We start from the raw sequence: 22658 nt of genomic DNA, 5'->3' as shown, positions 1-22658 counted from the left end.
AAAGAGTTTGAACATATGTATTCGCATTCCGACTTTTTAAATGCCCATTTAATTAGGTGTGTGAATTTTTTCTTAATAAGAATATGAGGCAAAGTGGTATATAGGGTAGAAAAATCAAAACTTTGAACAGATTCAAAATCACCAATATATGCATGCAATTTATCAAGTACTTCCAACGAGTTTTTGACACTCCAAAAGTAGTTAGTTCCACTATTTTCAAAGGCCTTATTTGAACAATTTATTATCAGGTTTTTGATTGTACCAAGTGTACTAGTAAGTAGAATAGACAATTTAGTAGTGGAACAATGACTTGAAGACGAAATAAATCTATATTTGTAAGGTGATTTGTGTAGCTTCGGAAGCCAGTACATAGTTGGGACTTTCATTGTATTTGGTTCTGCTTGTAAAGAAGTAGCTAATAATTTATGTTTGTTACAGATATCGTTTTCTGAACATGAAGTCTATTTGCCGGAATGCAGAGTTTGGTAAGGAACCGGATAATTACGAATGTAACAATAATAATTTTATTTGTGTCTACGGTTACATTGCGTTATTGTTACATCGTCACCAATGCACTGCAATGTACGATGGGACTAGAAATATGTATTAAAATAAAACTTGAAAACTTCTATTTGATATTTACAAAATTGCCTACTATTTTTAAATTTTTATTTACTGTGACAGTTTCTATAAATCCAGTACGTTGTTTAAGGAGCATGTTTTAGTCCGACGCAGTTTTGGTGAAACCACTCCAAGCAGCAATTACAAACCAGTGATGCGGCATTGTGCACGTCTGTATTGCATACTGTTCAATTCCATTCTGCACTTTTTTTAAGTTAGAAATTTGAGTCTTGATATAGGTTTAGTTTCGATTCAAATGCATCCTAAGTTTTGAATTTTTCACCCAAAACAAATTTGGTAATAGGAATCACTTCATCCATTGTTCAAAGTATAATGACAGTAATAAGGGTAGGTGTGCAGTTAAATACATAGAAGTGAACACTTTTCTCAGTCCAAGTTCTTTTAACAACGAACCATTAAAATTATATGTTTCGCCTTTGGCACTACTAAAGTGTAGCAGTATCTCTTAGAACATCAAAACAACTAATACTTAAAACTATTTAAACACAATTTGTTGAATATAAATAATATAATTATTATTATCATTATTACAGATATTATCTAGTACATATTAAAAAATTAAGCAACAAAACTATTATAGATTAATCTAGCGTACATGGCATTCGTTAATATAACAATAACGCAATGTAACCGTAGACACAAATATTATTGTTACATTCGTAATTAATCGGTTCCTTACCCAACCCTGTATTCCGGCAATTAGTCTCCAATGTAACAATAATTATTTTATTATTGTTACATTTCCATGTAACCGTAGCCAGTGCCTTAAAAATATGGCTCAGCATCTAATACCAGGATTTGTAAATACTCATACATGTATTACATTAACATGTTTTTGTCCTGATATACATTAAATGTTTGCCATTGCACCATAAGCACCATCTTCGCTAGCCAAAGGTCACAAGTTATGATCCACTCCTGTGGAGAGGAAGGGTGTGGATCGTAACCCTTGGCTAGCGAAGATGCATGAATACCAATCTGTCATCACATAAACATACTAAAAAATACATGCACATTAATGTATTAATTATTAAAAATGTTTACGAAAACCATTTAATATACAATGTAGAGAATCACTTCCAACCCGATGGTCTGGGGTTTAAATATATATATGGTCTTACACCCAAGAAATTTTACTTTTCAGTAGAAAAAGTCATGTTGTTAAAAGGAATGGGTTCTGATTGGAAAATGAATGTATAAGTTTCTTACCACATCTGTTTAAAATAGGGACTTAATAAAATATGAACATGCCGATGCTTTATGAATGGAGACTACACCCCCCCCCCCCCCCTTTTAAGTTGCCGATATCCCGATTTTAACATGTGCATTGCTTTGAGTGAATCCGGGTCCGTTCGCGCCCAATCACGTTCGCCCCCATGCACGTTCGCCCCCCTTTCACTTTCGCACCCTACACGTTCGCACCCAAAGTCCGTTCGCACCCTACACGTTCGCGCCCATTTTTTATTGATTTTGTTTTTAATAATTTGTAAACGAGTTTTGGTAAGTGTATTGCTATAAATATATATTTTTTCATTGTTTCTTAATAAAGTGAGATTCTGACAAGGTTTTTTTTGTGTCATGGTAAATATATTGCTATAAACATTTTTTTTCATTGTTTTTAAATAAAGTGAGATTCTGACGACCAGTATTTTATTTTTGTGTTGAATAATTTTTAATCATGTTTGGATAGTGTATCGCTATAAATAGTTTTTTTCATTGTTTATGAATAAAGTGAGATTCTGACACACATGAGATCAAAGGAGCCAAGCAGTTAAAAACAATTATCTTTCATGTTTTTTATTTAAAATCTTCAAAGTTTTACTCATACCAAGCTAAATACATGCAGTATTTACATCAACGCAAGTTAAAACAACCATGACAACAATCATGATTTTCAAACACTCAACAATAACACCAAATTAGGCTGTGAATAAATACCAATTAGCAGTAATCATACATAATTAACTTTTAATAATTAATCATCAAATCAATTCAAAACTATATTTCATGTGATACGTGTAATTCGAGTGACGAAACTGTGTACTGCCATTTTAATTTTAAAATGATTGAGTTCAAAATATAAATATTCATGTTATAACTTAGTAAATATTTTTCGATAATGTCTGATATTTATTCGTATGATATCGTAAAAGTCAAAAAAGTTCGAATGATATCTTTCCAGCATATTATCATTGCTTTCTCTCCCCTTACTTAATATATTCCACTGATTTACAATTGTTCTTAACGTGTACAAATGTAAATAAACCTGAATTGACATATTTTTACCTTAATTTGATTCAATACATTTAAACAATCTAACCAATGACCTTCGAGTTATTTATGACAATGATGTTTACGTATAAATGGAAATTAGTATGTACTGTATGCTAGCATTATCAGTGAGTATTATTTTTAGTCCACTGTAATATATTTAATTTATTAATAAACAGTTATCGTGCCAAGAAATCCTCGCTAAAAATTCCGGTCGACCTCCTACGGCATCCATTAGTAGTTAAAGATTTGAATTCAATAAATTAATTTATGACCCGCGTGTACGTCTCACTTAAAACACAGCCATATACCAAATGGTCAAAATTAATCATCCATGTAATTTGCTCTATGGGATGTTTGCAAAATTTCAACGGAGGCAATTTCTTGGCATGCAAAGGTACCCGGATTATAATTTAGCTTATAGGCTTCCTACCTAACATGCCTAATGTAAATGAATTCAGTTTGTCTTTCGTTTTTGTGATTAATTTGCAGAAGCGTGTTTCAGTTTGTAACAAACACTCATTTTCGGTCTCACTAATTAGCGACAAAGAATTTTAGCGACAAGAAGCGTCAAGAAGCGACAAGAAGAATAAATTTAGCGACAAGAAGACTATTTAGCCACAAGAAAACTTAATAAAAATATTATATTAAAAAAATATGCATTGACATTTTTCTTTTAATATACGGAAAGTAAAGTGATTTTCATTATTTTTTTTAAATATATTGATAGATATTGATAAATATAGACATTTCCCTGTCATAGTATGATATAAATTTTTACATGTTCTTGTGATTTAGAACAATAATATATTTATTTTATAAATTTTTTAACACTCTCTTTGTCTAAAATATAATAAACTGACCTGCATGCAAAATGCATTATACGTGAATCAGTGTCCAGAAAAGATATTGTTACTAAAACGTGAATATTTTATTTAGGTATTGACTTATCAAACGATATGTATGATGTTTATGCACAGTTTAAAATTGATTGAAGATTAAAGGTAATTAAAGACAATGTTGAGTGTTCAACAGTTGCTCACTATTTACAATTATTGTATATTCTGGCGCGTGTAGTTGTATAGTCTGACACGTGTACAAAGTTGTAGGTGTTAATTGAATGTTATTGTAGTAATACAATAAGGGACACACGTCCTTTACTCCAAGCATGAATCTAATTTGTTCATCATTAAGCGTCATTATGCTTCTATGAAAAGAAGTAATTCTTTAATACAAGAAAATAATCAGCTGGTATGAAAAAAATGCCTGGCCATTCTCTTGAAACCATGAAAAAGCAATAGCAGAATACATAGGTACCTATTCTATTAAACAAACAAAATATTGCTGATGATATATGCAAGCTGTCATCAATATTAATTCTTTGAAAGAAATTCTTCAGATCACAGGCAAACCTCCAAATGTTATCTTGACTCATTAATTTCTTCATCTATCAATATAATAAAAAAAAATGAAAATCTCTTTATTGCTGTCAATGCATATTTTTTTTAATATATGTATTCTAATAATATTTTTTTTAGTTTTCTTGTCGCTAAATAGTCTTTTTGTCGCTTCTTGTCGCTAAATTTATTCTTCTTGTCGCTTCTTGACGCTTCTTGTCGCTAATTAGTGAGACCCCTCATTTTGGATGGTAAATGTTGTTTGCAGATTTGCAGCAAACGTATGGCGCGGGAATAGTGTCACAATGGCGTTTTAATGCCATCGCATAATTCATTTACGCCATCACATACTGATTCAATTTATGCAAACATACATAAGGCTGTACCTTGACCTATAATGGTTTATACTTTTATAAATTGTTACTTGGATGGAGAGTTGTCTCATTGGCACTCATACCACATCTTCCTATATCTATGTATATACATGTATATAGAAAAAAACATAGATTTCATATAAGATTATGCATTCATTTGGCTTTTGTAAAAGCGGACTGGAATAAGTTTTGCTTAATGTCCACAGCAGGTTTCTTCAGATTTGCAGCCACTATTTGAAGGGGCTGAACTTTTTAGTATAAACTATAAACTTTTAAGGATATATATGCATTGTCTGTCTGGCAGTGGAACATCTAGCTGTATACTGTGAAAATTTAATCAAACATATATATTATAGATTTAGTATTTTATTCAATCACGAGTTGTTGTTTTTTTTTATAAGCTAGCTGTTCACGTTCAATTTGTTAAACACTTGTTGCATTTTATGTATTTAGAAACTCGATACACCTATTATATTGGTGATTCGAAAGATAATATCACTTTCTATAATCATAATGGTGTGTCTATTGATGAATATTGCTTATGCTCATCTGAATTTTTACCAAATATTGTAAATTTTAGTGTAGGTCAATATGAACCAACAATCTCTGATCACTGTCCAATTTCAATAACCATACTATCTCAATAAGTAAAGGAGCCATTAAATAATTATGTAAAGCTTACTCTTAGAAGAGTTAAATGGACTAATAAACGAGAAGAAATTTTTAAGTGTAATATGTTAAAATTAAACTTTAAAACTATTAACTCTGAATTAGATAATTTAACCCAAAAAATGGATGCAAATAACGCACTTGATTCCATTTTAGCTCAAAGTGTTAATGACACAGTCTCAAGTATATCATCAATATTATACAATGCTGCTTTTTTAAGTAATACTAATAAAACCCCTGTTATAGCCAGGAGAAATAAACGAAGAAAAGCAAAAAAGCCATATTATGATAATGAATGTGAATCTGAATACAGGTCTCTAAAAAGTCTGACTAGAAAATTGTGTACTGAGCCCTGGAATGATAGTCTTAGACACAAAGTATTATATCATAAAAAGGAATTAAATAAAGTCATAAGGAAAAAATATAGACAATTTAGACATAAAATGATAAAACAGATTATAGATTCAAATAATAGCTGTTCAGATGATTTTTGGAAAACTATTAAAAAACTAAAAAAGGAGAACTTCAAGGATCCTAGCTCTAACATACAACCTAAAGAATGGTTTGAATATTTTAATAAATTAATGAATATTGATTATGATAAAAATGTACTTAACGATCAGAAAATTTATACTGCTCTTAATGATTGTAATACTGAGATTTTAAACAGTTATATTACAACTGAGGATGTGGTTATTGCAGCTAAATCTTTAAAGAATAATAAAGCAAGTGGTTCAGATTGTATTACAAATGAAATGTTGCAAATATCTTGTAATATGAATATTGATGTTTATGTAAAATTGTTTAATCTTATTCTTAAAGTCTGGTATTTACCCAACTTTATGGAGAGAAAATTTTATTAAGCCCATTTTTAAGGGTGGGTGTTTTAATGATCCATCTAATTATCGAGGTATAGCCCTTTCAAGTTGTTTAGGAAAATTCTTTCTTAAAGTTTTATATAGTAGATTAGAAAAATATCTTGAAGGAAATAAAATTATTTGTTGAGAGCAAATTGGATTTAGAAAGGGAAGTCCAACAAGTGATCATGTTTTGACTCTTAAAACTATTATTGATAAGGCATTTAAATCATCAAAAAAGATATATGCCTGTTTTATAGATTTCAGGAAGGCATTTGATACTATTAACAGGGAGGCTCTCTTTTTACAAATTGTCTTATTACAACATAGATGGCCTCTTTTTCAGTATAATGAGAGATATGTATAAAGAGGTTTTGTACTCTGTGAAGATCTCTGAAGGTGTCACTGATTTTTTTAATTCCACAGTTTGGGTAAAACAAGGGTGTATTTTAAGTCCCACATTATTTTCTTTATATATTAATGATTTACCCCCTATTTTTGACTCCACATGTGATCCTCCCAAGTTAGATGATAATGATATTTCATGTTTGTTATATGCTGATGATTTAGTTCTTATTTCTGAAACCGCTAATGGCCTACAAAAATGCCTTGATAAGCTAAGTTTATATTGCACTAGTTGGGATTTAACAGTAAATCTTGACAAAACCAAAATTATGATTTTTAACAAATCTGGTAAAAAACTTACAAAAGACAAGTTTGTATTTAATGATAATGTTTTGGAACACTGTACAGAATATAAATATTTGGGTATACTGTTTAAACCCTCTGGTAGTTTTACGGAGGCAGTGAGACTTCTTTGTAAAAAAGCCTCAAAAGCTATAATTTGTATTAGAAAACTGTTATTTTCTGAAGATATTAATGTTTTACCTCACCTCAAGCTTTTTGATGCTTGTGTTAAACCTATACTTCTTTATTGTAAGGAAGTTTGGTCTCTATATATGATTAAAGATATTACAAATCTAGAGTCAAAATATTGGGCATAGGCTACCAATAAAATTCAGATTAAATTTGCAAAAACTTTAATTGGAGTAAATAAAACAGCTGTCAATTTAGCAGTACCAGCTGAACTTGGTATGTATCCAGTTTTTATATATAGAAGCATTAAAACTGTCAATTGGCTTCTGGTTGCATGAGATAAACTCTGGTAATAATTATATACTTAAAGATGTATATAGTTCAAACCTACAATTAACCAATGGATTTGCGAAAAAGATTGAACAGCTACTTGCTACATTAAATTTTTCACATGTTTGGGAAAATCATGATACTATTTCAAAAAGGCGTTTATCATTTTGTTTATTATATGCACTTCATACCAAACTCAATGATAGATATCTGAATTATTGGATAGAAAATATTTTTTGTGATGATAAATCATTGCACGGTAATAAGCTCAGAACATATAGGCAGCTTAAAGAAAATTACAAATTGGAAACCTATTTATTGTTAAATATTGACAGAAAAGTAATAGGACATTTTGCCAAAATTCGCATAAGTAATAGTGTTCTTAAAATTGAACAAGGACGACACACTAAAACACCTGTAGAAGAAAGAATTTGTCCCTTGTGTCTTTTAGAAGTAGAAGATGAATTTCATTTCACTATAATATGTACAAAACTAAATACAATTAGAGAACAATTATTTTCCAAAATTAGTGAAATAGTTCCCTCTTTTTTAAATATGACTAATGAAGCAAGATTTAAATTCTTGTATACCTGTGGTGAGACTGATATAATTAAAATTATTGTAAAATTCATAAGCACCATGTATAATTCTAGAAATGCTTTATTGAGTACTAAATAACTTTGTGGAACCACCTCCTCAGCAGAGATTATATACATTCATTTATTATTGTAACAATATTTTCTTTTAATAATGGAGGGGATCTACAGTTATATATATATAATGTTTATAAATGTGGTCAGATTTTGTTTGTATGTTTATGTATTGTCTTGGTAACAATCCTATAATTTTGGATTTTGAACCAATAAAATTATCTTATCTTATCTTATCTTATCGTACCTATAAAGTATAATGTGAGGCCACTCAGGGCGTTACCCCGATTAGGTGTATCTTGTGTACACAAATTATTTTACATGATGGAGAATGATAATTTTCATTATTTAGGAGGGTTCTACCGGTGATTTGACCATATGTTATTGAAAGGCATGATAAATGCAGGGTATCCAATCTCATTTAACGACATTTTGGTGTAAATACGTAAAATATATAATTTGGAATACAATCAAAAGCGTGACTCATTGTTTTAATATGTGTAACGTGTACCTGGTGTATTTTAGTTTTTCAAAACTAGATGAGTTTGATATGCAAAACAAAAGATGATATTTCTGTAATATTGATCAAGGAATTGTGACGTTGACGTGCCGTAGCCTTAAATGTGCAACTTATCAAAATTAGAATATTTATCATTTATATACATGATATATATATGTAAAAATAGCATCTGGGTTTTACCTTGAGATATTTATAGGGGCAAAAGTAAAAGCTTATCTATAAATATCTTACGTTGTCTCAAGAAAAATAAAAATAGAAAACACGAAGTCACGAAGTCACACGTGGTGTTTTGGTGTACATCATGTACATATTAAACTAACTATAAAAAAGAAGACATGCTGAAGCTCAATCTTTGATGCCCGATGTCAATTTAAATAAAAGACATGCACGTTATCAACAATTATAGCTTAAACAAGATAGATATGATCGATACATATATATATAATTATATATAGTCAGCAGGGTTTAAGAACATCAGTTGTTCGACCTGTTAGTTAAATGCCTTTTGTAAAAATATATTTTTTCACTCTTTTGGTCTTTTGAAAAAATGTTGTTTGTGCCGTATTTAGACCCCTCTACAACGAAATTTGTTACATGCACACGTATAAAAATTGCGGTTTTTATCCAACGCAATCATAGGTTTGAACGTTGTTTTCAATTTAGACTTGTTTATATATATATATATACAGAATATAACACCTGTCTGTCATTTTCTGTGTTGAAACGGCTTCAAACACCATTTGACATGTATAATCACGTGTATAATTAAACAATATAGGGTCAATGTCAGAAAAATATCCACTTCTTTGTATGCGGCTGAGAATCTGGGGAAATGCACTGGCGGCGGATCCAGAAATTATCATAAAAAAGGGGGGGGGGGGAGTGGTGACTGCCTTAAGAGGGGCCCGCTCCAGTCATGCTTCATTGATTCCCTATATGATCAACGAATTTTTTCCCACAAAAGCTCCCCCTCCCCCCTTTTTTTTGCATCCGCAAATGAAGGGCGAGGTTGTACCGAGCCCTTCCTGAATACAAAAAAATAAAACAAAATGTGTACATATTTATTTTTTAATATTGTTTTTATGCTGCAACTCAAGTTAATACATCTATATAGCTATTTAAATTGTAAAACAAATTTCAAAATTATTTTCATCCCTTAATAAACCCCTGATTGTGGAAAAAGTGGTCCATAATATAGTGTTATTAACTGGCTGTTTCAGTATTGGCACTGGTATAGATTCAAGGTTTGCTGTATTGGCCTCGAGACCCAATACGGACTGGCAATTCCTGCAATGAATCCTGAATTACATGCACAATATATGTTTACATGTAATTCAGGATTCATTGCCAGTCCGTATTGGAAATATTGGACCGGGCCGAAAAGCAATATAGATCACGTGATTTATATGACCAGGACGACGTCACCAGTATGACACATGCCGTTTTGGTAGTATTAGGGCTGTTTTAATCGTATTATTTAATAATGAAATTGACATTGCACAAAATAAAGCTGTGTTACTTTATTTAGGGAATAACCACAACTTGTTGCAGTATAAACACATTTTATTAGATCTATTAGTCAAGTCATGTTACATGTATTTTCAGAAAATTGCATGTACATCATTTCAGCAGTTCAAACGAATAAGGCTCAAGTAGGATAGAAAATCAAATTGCGTTTTCGGATATTAATTTCTTTGATTCACTAAACTATGAAGTTATAATTCATTTGAAATTGAAGTATCTGAAGAATATTAACCTGAAAATTAAATTATTATTTTAATGCTGACATTTTTTACACCAAATATATGTGTAAAAAATCGTCATAATTGCGTGTCAATAACAGAAAATGAATATTAAAAGATATATTTTATGTAACCAGCATATCTGATAAAAAAAAATGTATTGTTTATGGGGAAAAAACCTTCATAAAGAATATATAAGTCGACATGATCAACCATATTGCAAAACATAGAACCGTTTTCATAACAGCGTGCACAACCGCAATACGCTAGACTCAAGCTAGCAGCCACTCGCTAGCAGCCACTCCGCTAGCAGCCAGTTTTCAGATATGTCTATAAACCAAAAAGTTGCATAAGACTCAAATGTTTTTTTATACTATATATAACGTTTTTTTAATTTAACAATCGAAGACACCATGCATGAGTTTAAGGGGTGGATCCAGGATTTTTGAAGGGGAAAAGGGGGGGGGGGTGCTAATTGCCGAAAACATATACGTATACCGCTGATAGGAGGATTGCAAAAAAATGTTGAACGATTTTATATACCGAAAAAAAGAACATATATTCCGTTTAAAGGGGAGGGTGTCGTACACCCACCACGCTTTATCTGAATCCTCCACTGAATTTTAAATTTTTTTTTGTTCAAGAATTAAAAGACATTTGTATATTTTATTAGCACACCGCGCTGCACGTTGAAAGGGTGAGAAATAAATTAAAAAAAATATAGAACACTACAAGAGTGGAGAAATAAGGAATTTCTTTTTTAAAACACAATGTGAAGCAGCATTTTTCTTTTAACAATTTAACCCTAAAAAGCACGGAAATGTGGAATAAAGTTTTTGTTATAATTCTTTAAAAAATATGATTTACCTCCCTTTAAAAATTATTACTTTAGAATAATTGAAATATTAAATCTTCTTTGATGCGTAAAACAACAAATACTTGTATCATAAGGTGTCAAGCATTTATCTATTTACAATTAATGATCATGTAACAAACAACTGCAGAAATTATATATAATAAAGCTATTTTCAGTTTCATTTTATGCCCATTTCATGAGATTCATTATGATTATTCATAAACTTCGAACAACAATGTTGGGGGAGGGGGACGGGTTACCCGATTGTGCGAGGGCTGTATAGCCAGTGAAGGCCGTTTAAATCTGCCATCATCAATGTGCACGGTAAGAAATTTTTACAATGATAAGGACTAAAATACAATAACAGCAAACGAAGAATAGCTGAGATATTGAATACAAATGATACAGAAAAAAATATAATAATATCCCATTAAGCTTTAACATTGACAAATATGACGAAAAAAAAGGAAGGGACTACTATACTGGCGAATAAAAAAACGATACAAGGCAATGTATTTTCCATATATCATCAAATTAAATACACTGTACCAAGGTAAATAACTGCCCTATTCGTCTAACTTTTACAGAGTGTTATTTTTCTCATCAAAACCAAAGTAAAAACGCGAAAAAAAATTTCTAAAATTTTTGTTATTTCAAAAATCGTATTTTCACCCAAAAATTCAAAAATCGGTGTTAGAACTTTAAACTTTTAAACTTAAACATGGTCTGCTTAAAATATTGAATGCCTTTGCAGATATTTGAATACTTAATTATCATCTTCGAAATTAAGTGCCGACTTTTCTGCAAAATAAATTTGACCCCTGTGTTCAATAACTCGGTATTTTGTAACTTTCTAATTTGGTCATATTCTTTTAATCATATGCATTTGCTTTGTAAATTAATGTTTTTCATAGGATAATTTAAAAGATTTTCCTATTTATTATATTTTATGATAAATTTTAGTTCAAACTTGTGTATCGTTTCTTTTGTTGACTAGTATATTTATTTTTAATTCGGTTGGGGGAATTTTAACTAGTTAGAACTGATAATAAGTAATGGAATGAATAAGCTAACCAAGACGAAGTGGTAACTGAACATAACCTATCATGTCGAAAACAGGATGAAATGAATATTGTACCCAAAATAAAGAATTGTTATGAACGAAATCGAAAGTAAATTTTCGACGGCTTTGCCGGCTCCCAAAAATGAGCCTGTATATAAACCGGTAAACATGAATGACTATTGTGAAGCTAACCAGCGATAACAGTCGGCCGCTTACTATTCACTAGGGCAACCTGCAATAATATTCATGAGATGACCTGGGTTCGATAAAGTGTTGTAAGAAAATATCAATTATAAGGATAAAATAATGTTTGCTGATTATATTTGATATTGCTACAAATAACAATAAATTCTTAACTCAACGGGTGTCTTCTTCGAGGTCTGCGTTTACTTATAATCAATTATAAAAAGGGAACGCTTACGTAAACCGATAGTTTACAAATATTTTTCGGTAAATTATAAAAAATGCCAAATGAAACATCAATGAATAGCCTTTTATATTTAAACATTAAGCTGAACCAAAAAAACAATCTGCAGATGCTTCTTAGTAAGATGACAAAATGGTTCTTATTAAATTCTCTTACATGCCGACGTGATTTTTTACTGGTTTTAAATCACTTTCAAAATTATACAGTTCTCATATTATATACAATTGTTTTCAACCATATTTAACAGTTCAGACTAAAGATAAAACCAATTACCCCCACCCTATGCTGACAAAGTCGTACGGGTTTAGGGCATATGTACCATGAGACAGTTAGCGGTAACATCTGGTACCATGACCAACGTGAATAATCTATAGGTTTGTACAGCCGGCAATAGTTCAGTTGGACAATGTGCATCAGAATATCAGGACCCCCCCCCCCAAAAAAAAAAACCAGGACCCCGACAAGCTGAAAATCTCGTACGGGTCCAGGCATAAGTCCTATGGGTCATTTTAGAGGCATTGGTTTCTTTTACCGCTGGAATCATTGCCAAAGTGATACATCTCTTAGTTTGATCAGCGGAATAGTTGGACTATGTGACAAACCAGGTACCCCAACCCTATGCTTTAAACTCGTACGGGTCTAGAGCAGCAGTGCTGTGAGCCATTATAGAGGCAATGTATACTTTTACTCCTGGTATCATGGTTAACGTTAATAATCTCTTAGTTTGGCCAGCTGGCAATAGTTAAGTCGGACAATGTGACATCAGAACATCAGGACACCCACCCCATCCCGCCAAAAAAAACCCTGCTGACAAACTCGTAAGGGTCTAGGCATAAATGCTTATGGCCATTTTAGATGCAATGTCGTCATCTTCTACCTCTTGTATCATGGCCAACGTGACGACTCTCTTAGTTTGGCCATCCGGCATTAGTACTAAGTCGGATTATATTTAATGCATAGTATGCTAGTGGCCTAATATGATATATATGGGGTCAGTGAATCCCCATATTGAATTTATTGACCCCATATATGTCAAAGTGATCAAGTCTTCAATACCGTTAGTATTAAGAACTTTCTTCCATTGGTCTATACAAGAGCAAATGCTAAAAATAACAATTTTTTTCAGCTTTAAATGTGTTTTATGAATTATTTCAATCGTTCATCGTCAATTTCTTCGTCTGTTGAAACTTTTTATATTTTTCCTCAACACCGTGTTGTTTTTATAAAGGGACGTAACACCACTACTAATCGTGTATTGAAATAAGCTCCGCCTACTAACCCAATAGGGAATATACACGGTCTCCATGCGGGTGCTTTTAACCAATCATATTCCTAGAAACGTAAAGGAGGTAAGATAATGTCCAGGATACAAGGATACCAGGACCCCCCCCCCCTTTCCACAAGCTGAAAATCTCGTAAGGGTCTAGCCATAAACACTCTGGGCCATTTTAGACGCAATGTCTTCTTCTGCCTTTTTTTATCATGGCCAACGTGACATATCTCTTAGTTTGGCCAGCCGGCAATACTTAAGTCGAACTAAGTGACATACTGGCAGAGCTCCAGATAAGAATTCACAAATTGGGGTTTTTACCCACCATTTTTTTATGTAATTGGGTGATAAAGTTTTTTAATTGCATTATCAATTCCAATTCACCCTTCAAGCAAATATCAAATTGGGGTTTTCACCACCAAGCTCCTTAATGTATTGGGTTTTTTCATCAACACAATATTGAATATTTAATTTTAGGCATGTTATAATCACATTATATCAACCCCAGATGTGTTTCCATCTTAAATGTGTTTCTTTCTTTGTAGAATATGTGCTAGCTGTTTTTTTTTGGTTTATTCACTGACGAGCAATTGTACATTTAATTTGTGTCCCATTTTAAACGTTCTGTCAGTTTTGTATTTTCTCAAAACTTATGTAAACTGCAGCTGGTGTCACTAGTTGGACAGGAACTAATTGCCTTTCTAGATCCCATATGATCACCCTACAGTTTAATTATAGTTGGGGTAGGTGTGGCTAAGTGTTTAGATTTTTGTGTAATATATGTGAAATTTAGGTGCTGTAAGAAAGTTTTGCCAGTCCTTTCACCTATTTGCCAGATCTTACTTTTTAATAAAAATAAAAAGTAGTTTCCAGATTTAAGATATACCCCAAAACCTTGAGGTTTATAGGGTGGTTTATAATGATGGAGACCACATTCAACTTAAATTTACAAATAATTCTGCAACATCAAGTAAATAAATGACAATGTTATACTGCACTTGTCAATAAGACAACTATCTTAAGCATCTAGAACAATTAGACCAAAACAAAGAAAGTGTGCATTGACGTAAAAAACGGATATGTGTATTCACTCATCAACTAAAATGAAAAAAATAATATATAAACTGTTTTCGTTTAATTCAATCTACATAAATCTGGGTTAAGTTGTCCCTTATCAGAACTTTTGGTTTCCGATGCTTTCAAACTACATATCATGTCATAATTGATTTGGCCTTTCACTTTTTCCAACTGATTTCGTTTTTGACGGAACCCCGTGTTTATCGCTCTAGCAATGTTCTCGTTATGGTACGCAAACACGCCCGTGCGTTCATTGGCCGCTTCCTAAAATCACTAGCTGAGTCTTGTTATCATCATAACTTTCCCTCAGCTATCAAAAAGAAGCCGAAAACATGCTTCTATTCAATATTTTTACCGGACATTTACTTTCGTTTTAATTCATTGTATGTTATGATAAATCCCGAGCAATTCGAAAAAATATGACAGCATGTCACACGCTAATTGGATAAACGCCGAGAAGATCGAAATGTTTTCATAAACACGTGTACCTTTTGAGCAACGGAAAATTCCAACAGGGACCCATTACAGCTTCTTGATGCAGGGCTCTATTTTTAGAACGAAAGGACATTTCCGATTATAAATATTATAAAAATAGATTTACGCGACGACTGTAATCAAGTAAGGGTAAATAACGCAAACGATAGCCAATAAAAGCGTTAAGAACCCATGTTTTTGGCATATAATTGGGTTTTCCTTTGAATTAATTGGGTTATTGAACCCTGCAATGGGCAATTGCATTGGGTTTTTAATTATTTTTATTGCGTGATCACGCAAATACGCAGCTTATCTGGAGCTCTGTACTGGGATACCAGGACCCCTACAAGTTAAAAAATTCGTACGGGTCTAGGCATAAGTCATATGGGTCATTTAAGAGGCATTGTCTTCTTGTATCGCTGGTATCATTGCCAACGTGATGAATCTCTTAGTTTGATCAGTCGGCAATAGCCGGTCTATGTGACAAACCAGGTACCCCCAACCCTATGCTTAAAGCTCGTATGGGTCTAGAGCATCAGTGCTGTGAGCCATTTTAGAGGCAATGTATACTTTTACCCCTGGTATCATGGTTAACGTTAATAATCTCTTAGTTTGGCTAGCTGGCAATAGTTAAGTCGGACAATGTGACATCAGAACATCAGGACACCCACCACCTCCCGCCAAAAAAAAATCCCCTGCTGACATAAATGCTAATGGCCATTTTAGATGCAATGTCGTCATCTTCTACCTCTTGTATCATGGCCAACGTGACGACTCTTAGTATGGCCAGCCGGCATTAGTACTAAGTCGGATTATATTTGTTGCATAGTGTGCTAGTGACCTAATATGATATATATGGGGTCAGTAAATTCCATATATTGAATTTACTGACCCCATATATCTCAAAGTGATCAAGTCTTCAATATCGTTAGTATTAAGAACCTTCTTACATTGGTCTAAACAAAAGCAAATGCCAAAAATAACAACTTTTCAGCTTTAAATGTGTCTTATGAATTTATTTCAATCGTTCATCGTCAATTTCTTCGTCTGTTGACTACTTTTAAATTTTTCCTCAAGACCGTGTTGTTTTTATAAATTTTATAAAGATACGTAACACCACTACTAATCGTGTATTGAAATAAGCTCCGTCTACTAACCCAATATGGAATATACACGGTCTCCATGCGGTTGCTTTTAAACAATCATATTCCTAGAAATGTATAGGAAGTATGATAATGTGAGGATACAAGGATACCAGGACTCCCCCACCACAAGCTGAAAATCTCGTACGGGTCTAGCCATAAACACTATGGGCCATTTTAAACGCAATGTCTTCTTCTGCCTCTTGTATTACCACCAACGTGACGTATCTCTTAGTTTGGCCAGTCGGCAATACTTAAGTCAAACTATGTGACATATTGGAATACCAGGATCCCTACAAGCTAAAAAAACTCGTACGGGTCTAGGCATAAGTCATATGGGTCATTTTAGAGGCATTGTCTTCTTCTACCGCTGGTATCATTTCCAACGTGATGAATCTCTTAGTTTGATCAGCCGGCAATAGCCGGACTATGTGACAAACCAGGTACCCCCAACCCTATGCTTAAAGCTCGTAATGGTCTAGAGCATCAGTGTTGTGGGCCATTTTAGAAGCAATGTATACTTTTACCCCTGTATCATGGTTAACGTTAATAATCTCTTAGTTTGGCGAGCCGGTAATAATTAAATTGGACTATGTAATATATATCAGGTACCCCTCTTTTTTCACCGTATGCTTGCAAAGTGTACTGGTATAGAGCATCAGTGATAGTGGCAATTTTGAGGCAATCTCTACTTCTACCTCTGGTACCATGGTCAACGTGGAGAATCTCTTAGTTTGGCCAGGCGGCAAACAATAAGTCAAACTATGTGACAAACCAGGTACCCCACCCTTCACCCAATAGAAAAAGCTCGTATGATTCAAGGGCATAAATGCTAAGGGCCATTTTAGGGTCAATTTTTATTTTACATCTTGTATTGTGGCCAACGTGGAGAATCTCTTAGTTTGGCCAGCCGACAATAGTAAAGGTTAACAATGAGACAAACCAAGTACCCCAGCCCTATACTGAAAACTCGTACTGGTCTAGAGAATCAGTGCTAATGGCCCTTTTTTAGACAGTATATCATTCTAACTCTAGTATCATGGTTAACGTGAACCATCTCTTAATTTGGCCAGCCGGTAATAGTTACAGTGTACTCTGTGACATACCAGTGTCCCCCCTTTTCAACATATGGTGATACATCGTACGGGTATAGGGCATGAGTGAGCCATTTAAGAGGCAATATCTATTCAAAACGGAAAGTCCTTTACAAAATGGCAAAATAAAAAGCTCAAACACATCTAACGAACGGAAAACAACTGTCATATTCCTAACTTGGTACAAGCATTTCCTTATGTAGAAAATGGTGGATTAAACCTTGTTTTATAGGTAGCTAAACCTCTCAATTGTATGACAGTCGCATACAATTCCATTATATATTGACAACAATGTGTGAGCAAAACAAACAGACATAATAGGTAAAAACGTCAAAAATCGGGGTATAGCAGTCAACATTGTAATATAATCTTAATCACTATGAACACAATTAACTGTTTCAACAAAGAAACAGGAAATGGCATATAGACAAAATACATAAGCAAAAATGAAAGAAAAGAACTCAATATTGACCATAGCACAAATAACACAATGCGGGATGTATAAGTACAGATCCACGTCATAAGTATATAATCAAAAACAAGTTCGTATGGGTCAAGGGCAAAAGTGCTGAAGGCAATTTTAGAGGAAGTGTCTTCTACCTCTTGTATCATGGCCATAGTAGAGAATCTCTTAGTTTGAGAAGCCGGCAATAATTAAGTCGGACTATGTTATATACTTGGTACCCCCGACTACATCGCCTTATGCTGAAAAAACGTACGGGTCTAGAGGCAATCTCTACCTCTGCCTCTGGAACCATGGTCAACGTGGAGAATCTCTTAGTTTGGCCAGGTGGCAATAGTTAAGTCAGACTATATGACCATGTACCCCTACCTTACACCCAATAGTGACAAACCCGTATGGGTCAAAGGCATAAGTGCTAAGGACCATTTTCGAGGCAATATCATCTTCAACCTCCTGCATCATGGCCAACGTAGGGAATCTCTAAGTATGGCCAGCCTGCAATAGTTAAGTCGGACTATGTGACATGCCAGGTTCCCAAACCCTATGCTGACAAACTCATACTGGTGTAGGACATAAGTGCATTGTACCATCTGAAAGGCAATGTGTCCCTCTTTCTCTTGTAGTATTGGATTAAAGAGAATAGAATACTGCTATTATATGAGACCATGACTAACGTGGAGAATCTTTCAATTTGGCCATCCGACAATAGTTAAGTCGGACTATGTGACATACAGTGTACCAAGTTCCCCCACCCCTCCCAAACCTGGTACTGACAAGCTCGTAAAGGTCTAGGGCATAAGTGGCATGATCCATTTTAGAGGCAATATCTACTTCTTCTTCTGGTACCATGGTCACCGTGGATAATCTAGTTTGGGTAACCGGCAATAGATAAGTCGGACTTTATGACATACTAAGATAAAAGTAATATAACAAAAAACCGAACTCTAAGGAAAATTCAAATCGGAAAGTCTCTTATCAAAAGGCAAAATCAAAAGCTCAAACACATCAAACGAATGGAAAACAATTGTCATATTCCTAACCAGGACCTCCCACATGCTGACAAACTCGCACGAGGCTAGGCATAAAACCTATGAACCATTTTAGAGGTACTAGTATTGTCTTCTTCTCTTAGTTTGATCAGCTGGCAATATTTAAGTTGGACAATGAGACATACCATGCCCCCTAACCCTATGTTAAAATGTATACGGGTTTAGGCCATTAGTGCTATAGGCCATTTTTAGAGGCAATGCAAACTCATATCTCTCGTTTCATGGTCAACATGAACAATCCTTTAGTTTGGCTAGCCGGTAATAGTTAAATTGGACTATGTGACATACCAGGTGCCCCCTTTTTATCCCTTACTGACGAAAACGTACGAGTCTAACACATACGTGAAATGATCCATTTCAGACGCAATATCTACTTCTACCTCTGGAACCAAGGCCAACGTGGAGAATCTCTTAGTTATTCTAGGCGGCAATAATCAAGTCAGACTATGCTACATACCAGTTACTCCCAGATTTCACCCAATAGTGACATGCTCGTTTGGGTCAATGGCATAAGTGCTAAGAACCATTTTAGAAGCAATATATTCTTCTACCTCTTGTATCATGGCCAAAATGGAGAATCTCTTAGTTTGGCGAGTCGGCAATAGTTCAATCGGACTATGTTACATACCTTGCACCCAAAACCCTTTGCTGACAAACTCATACGGGTGTAGGACATACGTGCTATAGACCATCTTAGAAGCAATGTCTCCGTCTTCCTCTGGTAGTATTGCATTAAAGAGAATAAAGCGGTGTATGGTACCATGGCTTATGTGGAGAATCTTTTAGTTTGGCAATCCGACAATAGTTAAGTAGGACTATGTGACATACCGAGCCCCCCCCCCCCCCCCCCCCCCCCCCCCCCCCCCCCCTTGATTGTAACAAACTCGTACGGTTCTAGGCCATAAGTGGTATGAGCCATTTAAGAGGCAATGTTTACTTGATCTCTAATACAGAATGCAGACTCAAGGCCATCACAGGTCTTCAACACAGCGAGAAAATCCCGCAACCGGAGGCGGGCTTAAGCTGGCCCCTTAACAAAAATTTGTACTAGTTCAGTAAAAATGAACGTCAGCCTAAACTCCGAAACATATAAATGAACTATAAAATTAAAAAAAAAAATACAAGACTAACAACGGCCAGAGGCTCCTGACTTGGGACAGGTGCAAGAATGCGGCAGGGTTAAACATGTTTTGTGAGATCTCAACCCTCCCCTATACCTCTAGCCAATGTAGAATAAAGAAACGCACAGTAAAACTCAGTTTAAAATATGTCCGAGTCCGATGTCAGAATAGGTAACAGAAGAAACTAAGCAAAATGACAATGATACATGAATCAACAAAGCTCGTATGGGTCAAGGGCATAAGTGCTGAAAGCATTTTAGAGGCAATTTCTACTTTATCTACGTCCGGTTCCAAGTAAACGTGGAGAATCTCGATCTCTTCTTGAACAACCCGCAGTAGTTTATAATTACTTAGACTATGTGCATACCAGATATCCCCACTTAACCCTAGTGTGGAAAAAAGTTAAAAAAAAACTTTTTTCTACACTAGGTGCAAATAAAAGTCGGGACCCTTAGGCATGCTTGACTGAAAAATCCAGGTGGGGTATAGCACGGATTTTTTTTTAAATTGATCCAAAGTTGGGGTCCGGCACCCTACCCTACCCTAACTTTCAAAGTTTATAAAAATTCTGAGGCAAAACTTTTTTCCACACTAGGTGCAAATGAAAGTTGGGACCCTTAGGCATGCTTGACTGAAAAATCCAGGTGGGGTATAGCACGGATTTTTTTTTAAATTGATCCAAAGTTGGGGTCCGGCACCCTACCCTACCCTAACTTTCAAAGTTTATAAAAAAAATTCTGAGGCAATATTTTTTTCCACACTAGGTGCAAATGAAAGTTGGGACCCTGAGGCATGCTTGACTGAAAAATCCAGGTGGGGTATAGCACGGATTTTTTTTTTTTTTTAATTTGTTATATAATTAATAAGTTATGTCCTTGCACACCATACTTTGATTACTAAAAAAAAAAACCTGCGTGTCATCAAAACTAAGCGAAACCCACTGTTACTGAAAAAGAATGATTCGCTAAAACAGATTTGTTTGACATGAAAGTATTAATAGTACGAACTAAACTTTGTATTCTCGAAGCGTAGAAATATTTTTACTTTTTAGGAACTATTTTACAGGATGCCGAGAATATGGAAAGCTATTTCACACAATATCGCACAAACATTTTCTGATGGCAAAGTCGATACCATGTAACAAGAAAATTTAGGCAACATTTAAATAATGTCATTTTTCAGTGTTGACAGTTGAAGTGAAGTCTTTAAGCATGCAGCACCTGCACGATGTTAAAAGCACATACTATTGTTTTTTAAGATATTGAACAGGAAATGAAATTGTCATATTGAACAGGAAATGAAATTTTCAAATTCATTGAAAAGTGTTTTCGACGGCTAAATTGAAGTTAAAACAGATATTGTAGTGGTAATATAAAATTAAAAAGTTTAAGTTAGTTTGAATCTTATGCAACTTTTGGGTTCATAGACATATCCGAAAACTGGCTGCTAGCGTAGTGGCTGCTAGCGAGTGGCTGCTAGCTTGAGCCTGGTCCGCAATACTTATAAGTTGGTAATAATACTGAATCTCAACCCTCCCCCTATACCTCTAGCCAATGTAGAATAAACAAACACACATTTATACGCACAGTAAAACTCAGTTTGAAAGAAGTACGAGACCGTATCAGAATAGGTTACTAAAAAACAAGGCAAAATGACAATGATAAATAGTTTTAAATACATTAACAAGGGACTACTAACAGTAACTCCCATGCCAGCTCCAGACCTCAATTAAACTGATTGAAAGATTATGTCATCATATGAAAATCAAGCACAACATAAGTTGATCACGGCAAACTATCAGGACGGTGAGCCTGAAAATTTCTTAGATGAGTTGAGATAATACATTCAGTGGAGCCTAAGTATCCTGGATATTGTTTCTCTGACAAATTTGTACAATTTTTTATTCAACCAAATTAATCTCAGCCTTGCTGCTGCGCGTAAGAATCATTAGTCCTCAGCAGCTAAATTCAGATTTTTTTATTTTTTTTGGGGGGGGGGGGGGGGGGGGGGTAAGGAATAGGGAGGGTTAATCTTGGAATAGTTTTGAAATTCTTAAATTGTTGATAAAAAATGATTTGATGCAGATGATCAAGAACGATTTTATTACTGCAGTTGATAGTTTAAAAAAAAAAAGTTTTCCAAGAGAGGTACGGGTTCCCGTAAGATTTGCATAAAATTATTATCTGATCGGTTGTGTGGGGGAATTTTCGAAAGTTCAACAAAACACTTAAAACGTTATTTAAATATTTCATGAAAGGGCAGACTAGAATTTGCCATAGAACGAAGTCTAGATAACCTAGATAACACATGTACTCACAAAAATAATATTTTTGTCGAGCCTGCGACTTTTGTCG

The 22658-nt window shown here is 34.1% G+C and overlaps 1 protein-coding gene across 1 annotated transcript in view; it reads left to right on the top strand.

The window, feature by feature from the left end:
• Window positions 1-2884: 2884 nt before the first annotated feature.
• Window positions 2885-22658, top strand: part of LOC127715362 (uncharacterized) — a 79377-nt gene continuing 59603 nt past the window's right edge. The window contains exon 1 of the mRNA XM_052221397.1: window positions 2885-3041. Within this exon, the coding sequence (XP_052077357.1) occupies window positions 3006-3041 (36 nt within the window). The 5' untranslated portion in view covers window positions 2885-3005. The remainder of the gene's footprint in view (window positions 3042-22658) is intronic.

This window comes from Mytilus californianus, unplaced genomic scaffold (genome assembly GCF_021869535.1).
Source record: "Mytilus californianus isolate M0D057914Y unplaced genomic scaffold, xbMytCali1.0.p SCAF_9, whole genome shotgun sequence".
NCBI lineage: Eukaryota > Metazoa > Mollusca > Bivalvia > Mytilida > Mytilidae > Mytilus > Mytilus californianus.
Note: the sequence above shows the minus strand (reverse complement) of the source record. Positions and strands in the feature narration are given on the sequence as shown.